Source organism: Phoca vitulina, unplaced genomic scaffold, assembly GCF_004348235.1.
Source record: "Phoca vitulina isolate PV1807 unplaced genomic scaffold, GSC_HSeal_1.0 scaffold46, whole genome shotgun sequence".
NCBI classification, from domain to species: Eukaryota; Metazoa; Chordata; class Mammalia; order Carnivora; family Phocidae; genus Phoca; species Phoca vitulina.
In genome coordinates this window covers 8,436,893-8,455,386 of record NW_022589749.1, presented here as the reverse complement: position 1 = coordinate 8,455,386, position 18,494 = coordinate 8,436,893, and the positions used below count along the sequence as shown (strand labels likewise).

The 18,494-nt window shown below is 46.0% G+C and overlaps 1 protein-coding gene across 2 annotated transcripts in view; it reads left to right on the top strand.

Moving 5' to 3' along the window:
* ATP2A2 (ATPase sarcoplasmic/endoplasmic reticulum Ca2+ transporting 2) overlaps nt 1-15,488 on the top strand; it is a 57,376-nt gene extending 41,888 nt beyond the window's left edge. The window contains exons 10-21 of one of the 2 annotated variants that reach the window (XR_004302618.1): nt 116-218; nt 1,027-1,158; nt 4,182-4,304; nt 4,405-4,623; nt 5,632-5,967; nt 7,193-7,413; nt 7,830-8,032; nt 9,481-9,566; nt 9,834-9,967; nt 10,583-10,700; nt 10,790-12,377; nt 14,687-15,488. Coding sequence is in view for 1 of the 2 variants with exons in the window: in XM_032431629.1 (XP_032287520.1) it covers nt 116-218; nt 1,027-1,158; nt 4,182-4,304; nt 4,405-4,623; nt 5,632-5,967; nt 7,193-7,413; nt 7,830-8,032; nt 9,481-9,566; nt 9,834-9,967; nt 10,583-10,700; nt 10,790-11,059 (1,945 nt within the window). In the remaining variant the exon portion in view is untranslated. The other variant, XM_032431629.1, reaches the window with a different exon arrangement.
* The last annotated feature ends 3,006 nt before the right edge of the window (nt 15,489-18,494 follow it).

Sequence of the window (18,494 nt, the reverse complement as noted above, 5' to 3'; positions counted from 1 at the left end):
CTCAAATTCTTTTGAATACTTGCCAAGGCTCTTGTCCACAAAATTATATTGTATAATTAAGTAAAAATCAATAGAGATGACCACACTGTGCTCTAAAAGTGTTTTCTTTTGATAGGCATAAAGATGATAAGCCAGTGAAATGTCATCAATATGATGGTCTTGTGGAATTGGCAACAATTTGTGCTCTTTGTAATGATTCTGCGTTGGATTACAATGAGGTAAGGCTTCTCATAAGTGAGAAAGTAGACCTGGCTGTTCTAGTTCAAGGGTGGGGTGGGTGGAATGAAAATCCAGCCTTCCTTCCTCCCTTTGGAAAGTAAGGGTTCCTGATTTTATTTCCTCTTTCCATTTTATCCGAGTCAGTGTGACCCAGCCAAAGAAAGCGGAGAGCCTTTCCTATGTCCCCTGACTGAGCATTGCAGTCACTTTGCTAAGAGTCAGAGTGTACGTGGTGGGCCCTTCTGCTCTGGTGCAGCTACAGTACATGAGGAAAACCCTAGAACAGGGCATGTTTTCCTGACAGTATAGGGGATTGGTCTTTTTTTTTTTTTTTTTTTTTTTTTTTAAGATGGGGACTGTTACATCCTTGACAAGCTGAGGGTTAGAGGGTTGTTTTGATGATCATGATACAAAATTTAACCAACAAAAATCCTTTTTTCCCCTCCCTTCTTACTTACATAGTAGTCCGCTGGCTTCTATCTAAAATTAGACAAGCCATTCCCCAACAGAAACCCCATGTGAACTCTGTGAAATGGTAACAACACACAGTGACACATGCTCTTTGCAAGCTCTGTTTGAATACTGTGACTAGTGGGTTCTCATGGTTAAAGGAAATAAAAAAACTACTTATTAGAATAGGATAACGTGCTTTGAGTATATTTTTATTATCTGCATCATGTGCTCCAGACTCAGATAAACATGGCCCCTAGAAGAATGATATGAAGAAGTTGTCCTCTGATGGAAAGTCTTTATTAATGAAAAACTTATTTACTACTTTTGCACATTCTGTGCTTTTAACCAATACAGGCGAAGGGTGTGTATGAAAAAGTTGGAGAAGCTACGGAGACTGCTCTTACTTGCCTAGTAGAGAAGATGAACGTATTTGATACTGAATTGAAGGGTCTTTCTAAAGTAGAGCGAGCAAATGCCTGCAACTCGGTCAGTATTCAAGCTTGGTGTGTTGTCCATGCTGCCCTTTGTTTCCCCCGCTCGTAGACAGCTAAGGTATATGTACATTATCTCCTCAAACATGCGGCATCTCCTTCCGCACATTTGCTCTCAGGTCAAATGATCCGGCTCTCTGACCAGGAACATAGGTATCACTAGATATTTTCCACACACAGTCACCGTGCCTCCAAGGTCTGTCTTCTCAGAGCCCCTGGTGCTGTGAGTGCACTGTCCTCGCTCCCGGCACAGCCCTGCTCCTCGAGCTGCAAGCCCCACCCCCTCTCCTGCGTTACCACTTTTCCGTCTAGTCTCCACGGATCTTTATCAGCATAGGACAAATAGTAGTATGGTTTTTATCTTAAAACTTTCTTTGGACTTTATTTCCCCCCTTTAGCAGCCTGCTTCTTTTCTCTTTTAGTAAAATTTCTTAAAGCAGCCATTTTACTGTATTCTTTTCCTGTTTTCTTGAATCCACTCCACTCCAGCTCTTTAAGCATTTTGGTGAGCACACCAAATCTCAGGCTGTGAAAGGGGCTTCAAGACCATCCAGTCCAGTCTGGCACTTACAGTCAGGGAAACTGAGGCCTTCAGTGACTTGGCATAGTCTCACAGCGTGAGGCAGAACTGGACTCCTGCTCCTGCACCCTTTCTTTGCGTCATTTGAGGAAGCAAAACTCACACTAGAATTAAGGATGTAGATCTCCGCTGAAGTGTACCAATTCACACCTCACCGCCAGCATCTCCTAGTCCCGAGGGTCTTGGGCAGGTCCTGTGGCATCCTGCCCTGACATACATGGCTGCCATAGGATGGGAGAAGTCCAGGCCCCTTATCTCCATTTTAGAGAGCTCACTCCCTGACTGGCGGTAAGGGTAGGGGGCGGTGCTGGTCCTTGCAAAGCTACACTGCCTGACCGCTCTATTATTAGTTGGTGTGACTAAGTCCCTAAAAGCAACCTGAAGACTTAGCTTCACAGAGACTGAGGGTTAAAATTGTTTGATTCTAGACCTATAACTACTTGATGAAGGGGAGGGAAACAAGTAGTATCATGGAGCTGAAAAGTGGTGTGTTAACTGTCATGATGACCACAAATAAGGGCACAGCCATCTGTTCTCTTACCTGCAGACTAAGCATTTTCTTGCTCCACGGCTGCCTTTGCCTCATTTTTTGTCCGCAGCTGAGCAGGGCGCAGAGGGGTGGGGGTCAGAAATGACTGTCATGGGGCTCCTTCACTGAAAATTCTCAGATCCGAACTCATGCCAGTCCCCAGCCGCCAGAAAGGAGGAACCTGTTGTAGTTCAGACGTGAAGTGGGCAGGACCCAGCTTTTGAAATAACTACCACTCTGGACCATTCTAATACTGGAAGAAATGGCTTTGTTCTTTTCCGCCCCCCGAACCCCCGGATATATCTGGTGCCTAGATCCACACCTTGTCAGAATCACTACAATTTCCATCAGTCTTCCTAGAGCATTTGGTACAAATGCTTGATGGAAACTAAACACATAAGAAATATATATGAGTCAGATAATGCAGAATTCAGTGATGGTCTTTTTTCTGCTTGTGGCAGCTCTGGCTGAGAGGGTGTCTGTAATCCACCCAGCCTGGCGGAGAACCCACAGGCGTCAGTCCACTCATCACTGCCCATATTAGATGCTGAGGTTCTTGGGGATTTCTGTAATTATCATTAGCTCTGTGTCTGGGGGTTAGGGGAGAATCAGGGTAATTCAGATCAAGACAGAAAACCATAAGATTATTAAGTGGATACAGAAAAGGCATCTGATAAAATCTCTGTTCATGATAAAAATTCAGCAGACTTCACCTTCAAGCTGATGGTGCATTTACACAAAGCCTGTAGTGATGTCATACTAATAGCAACAGAAGTTCTACTTTCCATGTTTCTATTCAGTATTATACTGGCAACCCCAGTCCATGCAATAAGGCAAGAAAAATCAAAGGTTTAAAAGTCAAAAAGGACACAGTATATGTTGTAGGTAATTTGATTGTATACACGGTCCAGATCCAAACAGCATCTAAATCTGAAAGGGTAATTTTCAGTCCTCATTTACCCAAGCTGTCAGTCTCTCCCTCCTCGAAACATTCCTTCACTTGTTCTCCTTGCTCCCGGCCCTCTGCCGACTCCCTTGGCTGGATCTTCCACCTCCCACCAGGGGTGGGGAGGCCCCAGGGCCCAGTCCTCAACCTATCCTGTTTGCAGTGACTCCCATGAGGTCTTTGGTCACTGTGCTGGAGTGTAATATGGTGGCCGCTGGCTCCCTGAAGCTCTTTAGAATAAAGAAAACAGCGGCTCTTCAAGTGTGTAGTAGCCACACTGGACAGCTACATGAGCAGCTCTGCCAGAACATTCCCACCACAGTAGGAACTTCTGTGAGGCAGCCGTGCTCTGGACCACCTATTTCTGCCCACAGTCGCCATCATCTCTTGGATTATTTGTACTGAGTGGTGCACCTTGTCCCCCTTCAGCTCATTCTTAACACAACTGCCAGACCTTGAAACCCTCCCTTATCTTCCATTTTCACTTGTTATAAATGCCTTAAGGTGATCTTTAACATCCTACAACCTCTTTCTCACCTCTTTCTCTTGCACGATTTTCCAACTCCTCGGCCTGGAGGCCCCTTGAACATGCCGGGTCATGCCAGCCTGCATTCTGCACTCCCGGCTCACACATCCTTCACGTTTTTACTCAAATGTTGCCTTCTGGCCATTTTATGTAAAGTTTCGATCTGAAAATTTGTGTATACAAATTTTCCATCCCCCTTCCCTGCCTTACTTAAAATTTTTTTCTCCATAGCACTTTGTTTACATTCCAGTGTGTCTTCCCAAACCAGAGGGCAAGTTTAAGCTTCATGAGGGGGAGAACTTACTTGTATTGTTCATTGTCCATTGCTAAACCCCCAGTGCCTGTCACATAATAGGTGCTGAGTGAATATTTGTTGAACAAGTGAGAAATAAACAGAAATTGTCATCCAGTAATATCCCATGTGTGTTCTCCTGTAGGTCATTAAGCAGTTGATGAAAAAGGAATTTACTCTGGAGTTTTCACGTGATAGAAAATCGATGTCAGTTTATTGTACACCAAACAAACCAAGCCGGACGTCGATGAGCAAAATGTTTGTGAAGGCAAGTACGGCAGATTGCAATTGAGATGTTCTTTCCAGGATTAGCATCCTGGGTGAGCCCAGTAAATAAAATTGTTGACCTAAATCTGTAACATTTCCAGGGTGCTCCTGAAGGTGTCATTGACAGGTGCACCCACATTCGAGTTGGAAGTACTAAAGTTCCTATGACCCCAGGAGTCAAACAGAAGGTCATGTCTGTCATTCGGGAATGGGGTAGTGGCAGCGACACACTGCGGTGCCTGGCTCTGGCCACTCACGACAACCCACTGAGAAGAGAAGAAATGAACCTTGAGGACTCTGCCAACTTTATTAAATATGAGGTTAGCTAATGAAAAGTTTCTTCCCCCACACCCTGCACATTCATTGTGTTCAAACAGTACTCCTTCAGTAAAAGGTCAAATGAGTCTTGCTTTTGCCAAGAAAGGGGTGTGGTTATTTGTTTTTCTGCAGGCCAAATGCATCACCGTTCCAATTTAGCCTGCTGCTTCCAACCTATGTAGTTAACAGTTTTTTTTTGTTTTTTGTTTTTTTTTTAAAGATTTTTTATTTATTTATTTGAGAGAGAGAGAATGAGAGAGAGCAAGCACATGAGAGGGGGGAGGGTCAGAGGGAGAAGCAGACTCCCTGCCGAGCAGGGAGCCCGATGCGGGACTCGATCCACGGACTCCAGGATCATGACCTGAGCCGAAGGCAGTCGCTTAACCAGCTGAGCCACCCAGGCGCCCCGATGTAGTTAACAGTTTAATACAAGTCTGTTACTTTCAAGATAGAATAATTAAGACTTAAGCTAAATAAACTTATAAAGCCTATTTTGCAACTCCTCTGTAAATTAAGATGTTTTAACAATTGGGAATGTTTTTAAAACATTCGTGAGTTATTAAAGGTCAAAATATCCAAGTTGAGAGATTCCTTTCACTTGTCTGCTCATAGCTTTCTTACCAGGTATGTGACTTCCTGAAGCACTGCCTGAAAGGAATAAGGAATAACTTGGATACTGTGGGCCCCTAGAGTGGCCAGTAGCAAAATGCTCTTATTCCTTGGTATGTTTTTCTCTTCATTTCAAAGGATTATCATCATGAAAGTTAAAGGATGATTTGGTTACAAGAATGTAGTGCTATTTTTCATCCTTTCCAGTTAATTGGAATTAATACTATTCCTTACTGGATTTATATCTCTATGAATATTAATCTTAGGTAAGAGTCACAGTTACAGAATTTATTATAGGAAAATGCAGAGACTTTTGCTCTTAATGTATAACTGGCCCTTGTTCTACACCATGGGAAAAACTAGAATTTCCTGTTTGAACTAAGGTGATTCTTTTGCTGTAGACCAATCTGACTTTCGTGGGCTGCGTGGGCATGCTGGACCCTCCAAGAATTGAAGTGGCCTCCTCTGTGAAGCTGTGCCGGCAGGCAGGCATCCGGGTTATCATGATCACTGGGGACAACAAGGGCACTGCTGTGGCCATCTGTCGGCGCATTGGCATCTTCAGGCAGGACGAGGATGTGACGTCGAAAGCTTTTACGGGTCGGGAGTTTGATGAGCTCAGTCCTTCAGCCCAGAGAGATGCCTGTTTGAATGCCCGATGTTTCGCTCGAGTTGAACCTTCCCACAAGTCAAAAATTGTAGAATTTCTTCAGTCTTTTGATGAGATAACAGCTATGGTGAGTACCTTTGGACTCTCACTATGCAGCCAGAGCAGGTTGTAATTTTGACTGTTAAATTTTTAGTAACCGCTCCCAGATTTAGAATATCTTGATTTTTGTCACAATCAGGGCTGTTTCTGTAGGCTTCTGTTGACCCGTAGTTGGTATGACCTGCAGGGAAGATTCTAGAGTAGTTTAAGAAGTAGAAGTATGCCTTCTGAATCACTTGTGGGGAAATATTTGGTGACATCTAGTCTTTATCTTGGTTAAAGTGTACATGTTTCTTTGTGTTTTAAGATTTTATTAGAGAGAGAGAGAGAATGAGCCAGGGGGAGGGGCAGAGGGAGAGGGAGAAGCAGACTCCCCACTGAATAGGAAGCCCGATCCTGGACTCGATCCCAGAACCCTGGGATCATAACCCGAGCAGAAGGCAGACGCTTAACTGACTGAGCCACCCAGGCGCCCCAAAAGTGTACATGTTTCTATCTATCTCAAGTTTCTAAAAATTGATTCAGGGTTAACTCCTTTGTGTTCTCTAACCCTACCTGAAATAAGATGTACTGGTCAAGCATTAAGAGCTGCCCATGTGCGAGGCATTTCCAGGATTCTTCCCCTAGTGTGAATCTTCACCCAGACACATTCACATTGTGCCATATTTGCTTTCTGTTGCTTGTCTGTAAAACTTTAAGAAACAAAGGTGTTATGTGAAAGCAGATATTACAGGTATAACTCCCTTCCCCCTTCCTTCCTCTTCCTCTCCCAGAGGGAACCACTGTTCTGAATTCAGTGTTGGGTGTTCAGTGTTGGGAATGATAGCTTTGTATCTGTAGACAATATCTGGTCTTTTTGCGTGTTTGTGACCTCCGTAAATATTACGGTTTCCATCTTTTTGCAGTCTGCACCTGTTCTACTTGAGCTTTCTCTGTGTGGATACAAGTGCTGCATCTTAACTGTCATGTGGGTGGTTTTTTATTTTGTTTGGTAAAAACATAATAATACAGATGAATTTTGAAGTCCTCTTTGTTCCACTTCCCTCTGAAGTCTCTTCGGCTCATTGGGCAATTTTACGTTTCCCAGGTGAAGTGTGTTTTGTGATACCACTTTGTAAAAATGAAAATTCTCTGTGTCTGTGCCCAGAGGGCCATGGCTGCATTCGTTCCCTTGCTTCAGGATGGCTGAGCCTTTGTCGGGCGTGTGAGGTGGTGGCAGGTGTGCGTAAACCAGCCCTCGCGTTCCCTTTCAGACTGGGGACGGTGTGAACGATGCTCCTGCCCTGAAGAAATCGGAGATCGGCATTGCCATGGGCTCTGGCACTGCAGTGGCTAAAACGGCGTCTGAGATGGTCCTGGCTGACGACAACTTCTCCACCATCGTGGCTGCGGTGGAGGAGGGGCGGGCCATCTACAACAATATGAAGCAGTTTATCCGCTACCTCATCTCGTCGAATGTGGGGGAAGTTGTCTGGTGGGTGCTTGAGAAAGATCACTTTAGTCCTTTGTCTAAAATCAGGGCTTAGGATGACCAGTTTTCCAGATTTGTGGTTCATATGGCAGCAGCTTTGGTCTTCGTGCATGAGGAGGAAGGTAGAGGTTGTTCCAGCCCTTGGGAGGGCTGTCCTGCAGCTGCCCTCGTGTGTAAAGCATGTCCTTGAACATAGAAATGAGTTTAACTACATAAAGTAACATAAAATTCTTGGCCTTCTAACATTGTACTTTAACTCAAAATTAGGTATAACAAATGTTTTTATGGTGGCCAAAAAGTTATTTCAAGCAGTCATTGTTACTGTCCATTGATTTTTATGGAGGAGGAGAGGGTGCTGATGCTATGTAAGTAGTGGCCAAAATAATTGGGGGTCTTTCTCTTTCTTCGGGTGGAAACAGTATCTTCCTGACAGCAGCCCTTGGATTTCCTGAGGCTTTAATTCCTGTCCAGCTGCTCTGGGTCAATCTGGTGACAGACGGCCTGCCCGCCACTGCCCTGGGGTTCAACCCTCCCGATCTGGACATCATGAATAAACCACCCCGGAACCCGAAGGAACCCCTGATCAGCGGATGGCTCTTTTTCCGTTATCTGGCCATTGGCTGTGAGTATAGTTTTTATATCGTTGACTTTGAAACAAAACGTTCATGAGCCAACATTTTTGTAAATTTCATTCTTTAAAAGCACATTTTTTCTTTTCTATCCCTGTGTTAGGGTAACGGAAGATGGAGTTTAATAAACTATATACCCAGTTTACAGGAAAGTTGGTCCCTTGTTTTAGTTATCCCTGTCATTCCTTGGGCCTTTGTGAATGAGATTTTCAGATTTAACCTAAGGGCAAAAGGTTACAGGGGTGAGTAAGGGTCAGGCCTTCCATCACCAAGCTATGAAACTAAGCCCCCCTCCCACTAAAGTAGAGGGGGGAGCTCTGCATTCATCTACAGTGCGTGGGAGCCACACGGGAGCCCCGGCCACAGGTCGGGTTCCTCATATATCGTCTCTGGCCCTCCTGCTCCCGCCCGGCTGCCGGTTCTTGTCCTCACTTTAGACCTTAGGAAAGTGAGGCCAGAGAGTTAAAATAACTGCCCTGGGGTTCAACAGGAAGGTGGTTTTTTGTTTGCTTTTTTAGTATGTTCACATGATTTAAAATTCCAGAAGCACACAGTGGCATAAAGTGAGAAGGTTCTCAGCCAGTCAGTTCCCCTCCAATACTGAATTTCTCTTGTGCCTTCCAGAAATACTCTAGCAAATAGATCTATCCTGTGCCTGTATTTTTCCTAAGTGTTGGTGTGCTGTACACACACATGTGCTGAACCCTGCATTTCTCCCTATTTGTTGGGAATCGCCACGTCAGTACGTGTGTGGCTGCCCTGTCCCTGTCCCCTTGTAATTGCCGGCTTCGAGGGAGTGTGCGCTTGTATCTTCTGGTAGACGCTGCCGCACTGGGACCGTCTTCATGGTGTCCCTGTGTTCTCCATTACCCTGTTGCTTTGTAATAAACTTGCTCAATTCAGAACTATTTGGTTGGGGGCGGGGGAGGTGGTCCCAGAATCGGCTTTGGGCTTTGCCACATCGCTTGCGTTCTGCACTGACCGCGCTGGCGGCATTTCCATGTAACGGTTCTGCCAGGCCTTTGGAGCAAGTAGGTGTCTAACTGGGAGCATCAGTTTTCCTAAAAGTCCTGGGGGGTGTGATCTGGCCCTGCAGCACAGTGAGGCGCTATGTGGAGGACACGTACCTGCAGCTGTAAAGCGTTAGCCTCCAGTTTGAGAGGGGCTTGGCTAGCGTGAACGTCCAGCCAATTCCAGTAGGTGCTCCTCCTCCCACGCTCTGGAAGAAAAGTTGCCTAGTTTTTCTGTACACACACCCGTCTCCTTGCAGAAAGCCTCCGTCTAGCTGCTTTGGCCGATGGGAGTGAGCACTTGCCAGTGGCAGCCCGGGCTCTCCCGTAGCGTCGTCCTGCCCCGTCTCCTCTTGGCTGGACACTGGCCTGCGAGGCCGGACCTGCAGGGAAAGCTGTGGGCTGCAAACCCCGCCTGTGTCTCTTCCCAGGTTATGTTGGCGCTGCTACCGTGGGCGCTGCGGCGTGGTGGTTCATTGCTGCCGACGGAGGTCCCAGAGTGACCTTCTACCAGCTGGTATGTATCTGCCTTTTCTCCTCTGCCTTAGAGGCAAAGCATTAAAAGGTTGTCCTTGAGCGTTTTGTGGTTTGGGTGGCTACCAAATAATCTTAACACTCAAATAATTAGCAGTGGCCTCTAAGAGGATTCTGAAGGACCAGGGCTTCTCTGGGAGATGGGGGGAGATCTTGTGTGGGTCTGTGTCCTGGGCTTCCTGTGGAACGGGGACATGGACCTTGGAAATGTACTTGGCTGATGAAGAACTTGATTGCACATTTGTTGCAGAGCCACTTCCTACAGTGTAAAGATGACAACCCGGACTTTGAAGGAGTGGATTGTGCAATCTTTGAGTCCCCATACCCGATGACAATGGCGCTGTCTGTTCTAGTAACCATAGAGATGTGTAACGCCCTCAACAGGTCAGTGAGTCCTCGACAAGCTGGGGCAAGAGCTCCGCCAGCCAGCACACCGGGGAACTGGGTGTCGTGGTTGTTGGAGGTTTGCAGGAAAGCTCCTCCCTCCCAGAAAGAAAGGAGAACAAGCAGCACCGGTTTTAAAAGCTTTAGTCATCATCACCTCCAGGAAGTAGTGGGAGTGCTTAACCACATGTTCCTTATGAGACAGCGGGGGCCAAAAATAGGGCCTCTCGTGCCCCTGTGTGCCATTGTCCACAGGGAAGGCACTCTTGCCCTTTAGCAGTGAGACAGATGGTATCATCCAATTAAGCCAGTGACAAAAATGGAAATTTCAAAATAGCGTCAGTGTCAAGGGCAATTGAGAGCAGCTCTGAGTCCATTGAAATGGAGTCTGCTGTGCTGAAGCCTAGATTTAAAATTGGAAGTTTGTCCTACATCTGAACATTCTTCCTTTAACTTTGCCACAATAGAAACTTCACCAAGTGGAAGTAGGTCCGCGGGCAGCGCCAGGTGAGCCACCGCCTGCCTGACGCAGCGTTCGGACGGTCTTGGTCGCTCGGTACAAGGGCCTTTGCCTTTCGGGTGGGCGTATTTCATGTCCCTCTCGTCGTTCTGCAGCTTGTCTGAAAACCAGTCCCTGCTGAGGATGCCCCCCTGGGAGAACATCTGGCTCGTGGGCTCCATTTGCCTGTCCATGTCGCTCCACTTCCTCATCCTCTACGTGGAACCTTTGCCAGTAAGCGCTGGGGGGACCAGGACCGAGGCTGGGGCCTCGCTGCCTGTCCCGCAAGTCTGGAAACTTGACAGAGCTTCTTTGTCTTTCAGCTTATTTTCCAGATCACACCGCTGAATTTGACCCAGTGGCTGATGGTGCTGAAAATCTCCTTGCCTGTGATTCTAATGGATGAGACGCTCAAGTTTGTGGCCCGCAACTACCTGGAACCTGGTAAAGAGTGTGTGCAGCCTGCCACCAAATCCTGCTCGTTCTCGGCATGCACCGATGGGATTTCCTGGCCGTTTGTGCTGCTCATAATGCCCCTGGTGGTCTGGGTCTATAGCACAGACACTAACTTTAGTGATATGTTTTGGTCTTGACTGACAGTTTTACATAAAGAAGATGTTTAACTTAATCAATTAATTTTTTTATTGTTTAAAGCAACTGTCTATTTCTGCTGAATTTTCACATGAACATATTGGCTGGTGAAGGAGATTTCATACTCTAGATTTTGTTTTGCTTTTCTGACTCCAGTGGGGCAAGATTTTCCTTTTTTATACACATAATTAAAGTGTCCATTGACATGTACAGAGAACTAACACTATTTTATGCAAATATTTTTTTGTAGATGAAAAAGCATGTACAGTGTTCTGTTTAATAACTCATCCTTGTATAAAAAAAATAGTTGAGCCAGCAGACATTGTCAGCAAATTAATTGGCAGCAGATTTTAGGAAATGAATGTGTGTGGTTTTTTTCTAAAACTAAATAGCATGTATTGTGTCTTCTGCATGATCATCTGGATTTAATCTGAGATCACAGTCTAATTTTTATTCATAAGCCAATTTTTCTGCACTGAGCAGAGTACTGCTACCTCAGTCAGTATTTTTTGGTTTGCCACTCCCCTCACCCCCCGGCCCCCGTTCACTCCCACCCCCGCTCCCGGCCCCGCTCGGCTGCTTCTCCCGTAGGGTTCCGATGGTTCTGTTTACATCAGTCTTAAGAGGTATGCCTGTTCTCGCTTGTGCAGAAAACATTGTTCCAGATTCAATCGACTGGGTTCATGTCCCCCCACGTAGTTTTTAAGGTTATTTATTTAAATGTCTAATGTATTTTATTGTAACAGACATTGTTTTGCCAACATTGCCTATTTCAGTGGCACTTCACAATCTAGTTTAAAAAGGAAAATAAAACATTTTAAATGGACAGAAAAATAACTGTCTTGTTTTTAACTTTTAAGTGGCTTAGCTTGAACTATCAAACAGATGTGTCCAATTTTCTCTTAAGTTCTTAGCTCAGAACTTGAGTTTTACTGTGCTCGAGGGGAAGGAGGATTGTGTTCTGCTGCAGAGGTAGTTGTAGGAATTAATACATAGGCACCTGTTGTCGCCCATGATACTTTTTTGCAAGTTTCTGCTGGCCTGTTTTAGCCTGGTGTAGAGAATATAAAGGGGAGTGTGTGCGTGTTTGTGTGGGGGTGTATGTGTGTATGTGTTTTTGTAAAAATCTGTAAATAGCACATGACCAAATGAACATATGTACAGAACTATTTTTATTTGAATGTGGCACTAACCAACACCATGGTTACTATGACAAATGTTTGCGCATGTTCGAGATCAGTCTTACCAACCGTGTGTAAGTCATTAACTGTCCTAACTATGGTGTTTTCCTCCAATGCCTTCCAACATCCATCAACTAACGTGAGTATTCCCTGGAATCCTGATGCTTTAGCCTAAGGGTGACTGCCACCGAGCGAGCTAGCTGTGACACTAACGAAACATCCCCTGTGTCATGTACTGCTCTGCTCTGTGTCTCCGAGAGCAAGCGTACGATGCGTGGTACCTGTGCACACGTGGGGTGGGTTAGATGCCCGCAGACTCCACGCACGGCCTTGGACAGTGGCTCAGCCAGATGTTGAGGAGGGCCTGGTGGGAGAGAGACTCGTTTTGCTTTGGTCCAACTGACAGGCTGAGGGAATGCTGCCTTTGTTAATGCCAAGGTGAGGAGTCTCAAAAACTCATGGTTCTCTGGTGTTTACTAGCTGCAAGGACTCCTCCCCGAGCCTTGCTACCGTGTTTGTTAACAAGTAAAAACCTAGTGAAAGCAAATAATTGAGCAGTGAATTCATACATCCATAGGTTTGTCTCAGATAGGTGGCCACCTTTTTTCACCTTCTGGGTCATATCCTTTGCAGCTGAGACTTGTCTTCTCTTTCTCCAGGGTATGAGAAAGCGCAGTTAGTAGGGCATGGTTCTGCTAGCAACCAGCCGACCAGTCATGAGCCAGGGTGAGGGAGGCCTAGGCAGCAGCTCCTTCCCTGTGAGGCCCTGACCTTTCTTGTGAAGGGACTGGGGCCGGCCCCAAGATGTGCTATAAAGGCTCAGTGTTTGGGGAAAAGTTAAGGGATATTAAGCAGGGCAAGGTGCTGCCAACCTCCCAGGTCTGAGTATAAGGGGATGGAAGTCCCAGCCTGACTCATCGAGGTCTCTGAGGAAGGGAGGTTGGTTTGTTTGGCAGAGAATATAGGGGGGAGGAGGGTAGGTTTTGCCGATTTTGGCGTAAAAAGAAGCGGGTTGAGTGGTCAAATGCAAGGAGTGCACCTTGGCTGCAAACCAAGACAGGATGTCTGAGCTTGTTGGGTGTGCTATTCAGTGGAAACCAGACTTACCAGTCACCTTTTCCTGATCTGGTTCCTTGATGTGGTGGCCTTTACAAAAGAAGCTGAATGTGGTTTGCTGCTGTTGGAGACGTGCACAGCCCCAGCTGGGCCTGGGCCGGCTCTTGTCTTGTGGTTTCTCAGCTTCAGGCCTGTCCGGCCCATAGAGCTGGTTTAGGCATCCCCGTCCCTCCGCCCGGGCCGCCGGGAGCATCCCCTCGTCAGCTCTGCTCCCGGCTCTGCTGCTGAGAAACAGGCCCCCATGAGCCCCTGTCCTCAGCCACTTACTGCTGTGGGCACATCCCTGGCCTCAGGCCTCCTGTCCCAGACCTGGCCTCACCCAGCACCTGCAGGAAGGCACAGGCGGCCTCTGCTTTTGCCGCCATCAGGACTAGACAGGCTGGTGTCATGTTCAGACTCACCAAAACTTGTTCGTGTCCTCACCGACGGGCAGGTAGGCCTTGCACAGCTTCTTTGATAGGGCTTTGCCTGGAAGATGGCGATCTCACACGTCCCCCAGCTGGGATCCCACTCCAGCGGCTCATTCTTCATCTGCACAGCACACGTGGCACATTGTGCAGAGCGAGCTGCGTGAGCTCCCAAACAAGCCAGGCCAGTGCCAGCCCCCGCAGCCTCCCCCCCCAACAAGCAGCTGCTACCACGCCACCCTCAGCCCGGGCCTCGGCCCCCTGAATGTCCTGGAGGTGGTAGACCTCAGGAATAGGAGACCACAAGCACTAGCTCAGTGTCTGTGAAGCACCTACCCACCGCCGGAGCAGTCTGCAGTGCCCGTGGGCTAAGGCAGCCCTTTCAGTGTCACCACCAATTTTGTCAAAGCCACCACCGTGCAGCTAACAGTGACGGTAATCCCCAGCCTGCCTGCTTCAAAGAGGCGGGTGAGGGCCGCAGCTCCCCTTGTAGGACCAGGCAGGGCTAGGCCCCCTGGGAGGGGAGGGAAGGGAAAGGGAGGAGCCCGAGGCTTCGCACGGGGCCACACTGCTCACCTCTGCTTCACCTTCCTTACCATCTGCACTGCTAACCGGGAACTTCCCTCCTCTTGCCCATCTCCCTTCCGTTACATCTGAAGCGCTTCCATGTCTGCCTGGTGGGGTTCTTCTGTGAGCCAGGGTGACAGGAAGGGCCCGTGTCGCCAAGCCAGTGCTTCTAGCTGCTACCCTATGTATGTAGGCAGCGCCTCAGGGACAGTTAATTAGAAATGCTGGTCTTGAAATCTTAAAAGGTCAAACTGAATATTCCTTCTCACTATTCCTTGTCACTATTAATCTTAAATAGTTATTCTAACATTTCTTCCCATATTTCATAAAGCTGATTTCCTTTCTCTTTCCTTTTCAGCAATACTGGAGTAACCGCTTCCTAAACCATTTTGCAGAAATATAAGGGTGTTCGGTTGCGTGCATGTGCGTTTTTAGCAACACATCTACCAGCCCTCTGCATGATTGATGTTGGGGGAAAAAGAAAAGTAGAAAAAAAAGTCCCCAACTCATTGTGTGTTATGTGGAGGAAACGTGTATTACCAACGGGGTTTAGCTTTTAAATCAAAATAATTACAAATGTACAATTTAGCTTAATCAGAAAGCTTCTCCAGAGAACTTTGGTTTCTTTGCTGCAAGAAGAATGAGGTTCTGAAACCTTATCTAAGAACTTAGAAGCCATCAGCCAAGTCTCCATGTTTCTCTGTGCAAAATGTCATAGCCTATATAAATGTACCATATTCAATTGTAATGCATGCCTTCAGTTGTAAGTAGCCAGATTTCTCTATGGTGTCATTTAAACATGCTACTTTTTAGTTGGCCCTGTACAGTTTGCTTATTTATAAATTTATTGAAAACACTACAGGTGTTGAAAGGTTAGAATGTAGGCCTCCAGTTCATAACTTGTTATTTTTTTGAGTGTGCAAACAGCTATTTTGCACTGTATTAAATGTAACTTATTTAATGAAACCAGAAGCAGTAGACAGATGTTGGTGCAATACGAATATTGTGATGCATTTATCTTAATAAAATGCTAAACTTCATTTATCACAACGCATGTTTGACTTTAGACTGTAAATAGAGAACAGTTGTCTATTTCTGTGCTGGTAACAACAAGCATTGCACAGACATGGTTTCAGGTAAATAAATCTATTCTACGATAAGTTCAGTGTGGTGCTGACTGTTCTCCGGCGGGAGGGGTGGGCGGTGGGCACTGAGCGCCTCCAGCCCTGCACCCCGAAGAGTTTTTACCTTCTGGTGGGGGGAAGGTCTTAGACTTGACTTTCTGGGGACAAGGTCTGCTCGTGTGTCACATGACTCAAGTGTGGGGAGAGCTGAGTGGCTTGTCACTGGGTTTTCAGAGATAATCAGATTTTAAAAGTTGTCAGCAGCTTGGAGGTTGTACTGATGGAGAGATGCTTCTCATACTGTTCAGATGGAAAATGTAAAATTCTGCACTCCTACTGTGAATAGATAAAAGTGAACTGGAGTGGCTGCCGCAGATAGCAGAATTCCTCCATTTGATGGTTATTTAGTGCTTATCTATCAGGCATGGGTTTGGTGTGGGGCATTTCTCTCTCTTCCAAATTACTGAAGATGATTCTTTTATCATTAAAAAAAAAAACAGGCAAGGATAGATGATTCTATAAACCTAATGACAAAAAACACAAGTCCTAGCAACTACAGAGATGGAAGAAATATTTGATAAAAATCTGATAAACTAACATCCATTCCTGACGTAAAGAAAAAAGCAGTCTCCATAATTCCCATTTAATAACCCACTGAAAAATGAACCAGAAGTATTGACACAACCAGAATCCCACTCACCGTGCGCTAGTGCCCACCACTCATCACTGTCGACAGTCTCTGCAATCCAGCAACCGGTGGGACGATGCCTGCGAGGGAACAGAGAGCCCCAAGAGTTCATTAGATCGATGGTAATATCTTGTTCTTAGGAAAGTTTTAATTCAGGGAGAATGGACATCTTGAGGTAATATGTAATCCATTTATTAATGATAAAATACCAGCAGACATCTTAGTCAAACATGAACAAAAGAAAAAGAATAGCAAGTGCAGCAAACCCTCAGACATAAAGCTCCAGTTGTTAAATGCACGGTGTGAGAAAGGTGGTATTCCAGCTTAGTAGGTGAAAGGGGGTATTCGCTACGTTGTCGGTCATCTTGAAGAAAACACAGCTGTATCCCCCTTACGCCCAATCAACTGCAAATGCATCAAAAAATTTGAAAAATGAAACCATACCCCAAAAGGAAAATGGCTAAATGACCAAGACGAAAGAAAACGTGAATGGCTTATAAATACGAGATGTACAGCCCCACCAGCCAAATCCCAGTGAGAGAGCGTTTGTGCCCATCAGCTGACAAATGGGCCGTGGGACACCAAGGAAGTGGAGAACCGCCCTGTACGCTACGCTGCAGAACAAGTAAGTACCTCTAGATTCGTGCGTGCCCTCACCGTACAGCCCGGCAGGCCCATGCCTGCACCACCTTCAGAGACTCCCTCACGTGGGCTGGGAGAGTCACACCAGCATGTTTATAAAAGCATCGAACGACCGAGGTGACCAAAAAGCAACAGGGAAACAGGTACGTGGCCTTTGAGACAGGTTTAGATCACTCGGCAGCAATGAAAATGAGTAAATTGGAACTGCAAATAACGACAGAAATCTCCCTGCACAGGGGAAACCAAATGCGGTGTATACAAAGTTCAAAATCAAAAAAAAAAAAAAAAGCACTTAAGTGTTACATGTGTGGGTGTTGTTATCCCTGTTTGCATGTCTGGGGTTTTTTAAGAACACCATAAAAGTATTAGGAAGAGAACATGGAAGATGACAGACAAGCCTTTCCAAGCAGGACACAAAATCCCAGGAGAAAAGGAATAAATTGACTACGTAAAAAGGTAAACATTTGGAACAAAATACCCCTCTCTTGAGTTAGGAAAATAGATTTGCTGTGCCTTTGACAAAAAGCGAATTCCTTGCACGATTGGCAGAAATCGAAGGCTGACGGATATTGATCTCTCCCTTGCAGTGGCATCAGAAAACCATATTCATGCTGATGGGGAGCCTATCAACTGGCCCAGCCTTCGGAGGGCAACGTGACAAATCACTGAGGCTTTTAAACATCCACACCCCTTGATCAAGCACTTTACTTTAGTGAAATCCTCCCACATGTTCACAGAAGCAACATAATCCTGCTGTAGGATGATGTAGCCAAAACCTGGAAATAGCCCAGATGCCCATCGATAGGCAAGATGTTGAATAAACTAAGAGCATTAATACCACGGAATATTACGCAGCCTTCAAAAAAAACAAGGTAGATCTGTGTGAACCAGCAAGGAATGATACCCAGTCGATGATGTCTGCCAGTGAAACATTCAAGTGCAGAACAGTTTTGTATAATACTCTTTCATTTTTTAAAAACAGGAGGAAGTTAAGAGTTTCCAGTAATGATGGTTGCTGAGAGTAACTGATAAGACTGATACAGATGGCGGATGTTGGGAGCCATTGTTCTCACTGTTGGAGTGGGAGGTTACAGATAAGCAAGGGGAGAAGGCTAGAATGATTCATGTAATGAATCACAGTTGGATACCAGCATAAATTAGTATTTCATTTAATACTGATACAGATCCTATATAGAAATATTGCTAGGGGGCCTGGGTGGCTCAGTCGTTAAGCTGAGATCTGCCTTCTGCTCAGATCATGATCCCAGAGTCCTAGGATTGAGCCCCACGTCAGGCCCCCTGCTCAGTGGGGCATCTGCTTCTCCCTCTCCCTCTCCAACTCCCCCTGCTTGTGCTCTCTCACTCTCTCTGTCAAATAAAATCTTTTTTAAAAACGAAATATTTCAGGGCGCCTGGGTGGCTCAGTCGTTAAGTGTCTGCCTTCGGCTCAGGTCCTGGGATCGAGCCCCGCATCGGGCTCCCTGCTCAGCGGGAGGCCTGCTTCTCCCTCTCCCACTCCCCCTGCTTGTGTTCCCTCTCTCGCTGTGTCTCTCTCTGTCAAATAAAAATAAAAATAAAATCTTTGAAAAAAAGAATAAATAAAAAATATTTCTAGTTAGGTGTATGTACACCTAACATACACCTACATACATGGTATATGTACATAGTGTGTATGGTGTGTGTACACAGTGGTGTGTGTACACAGTGTGTAT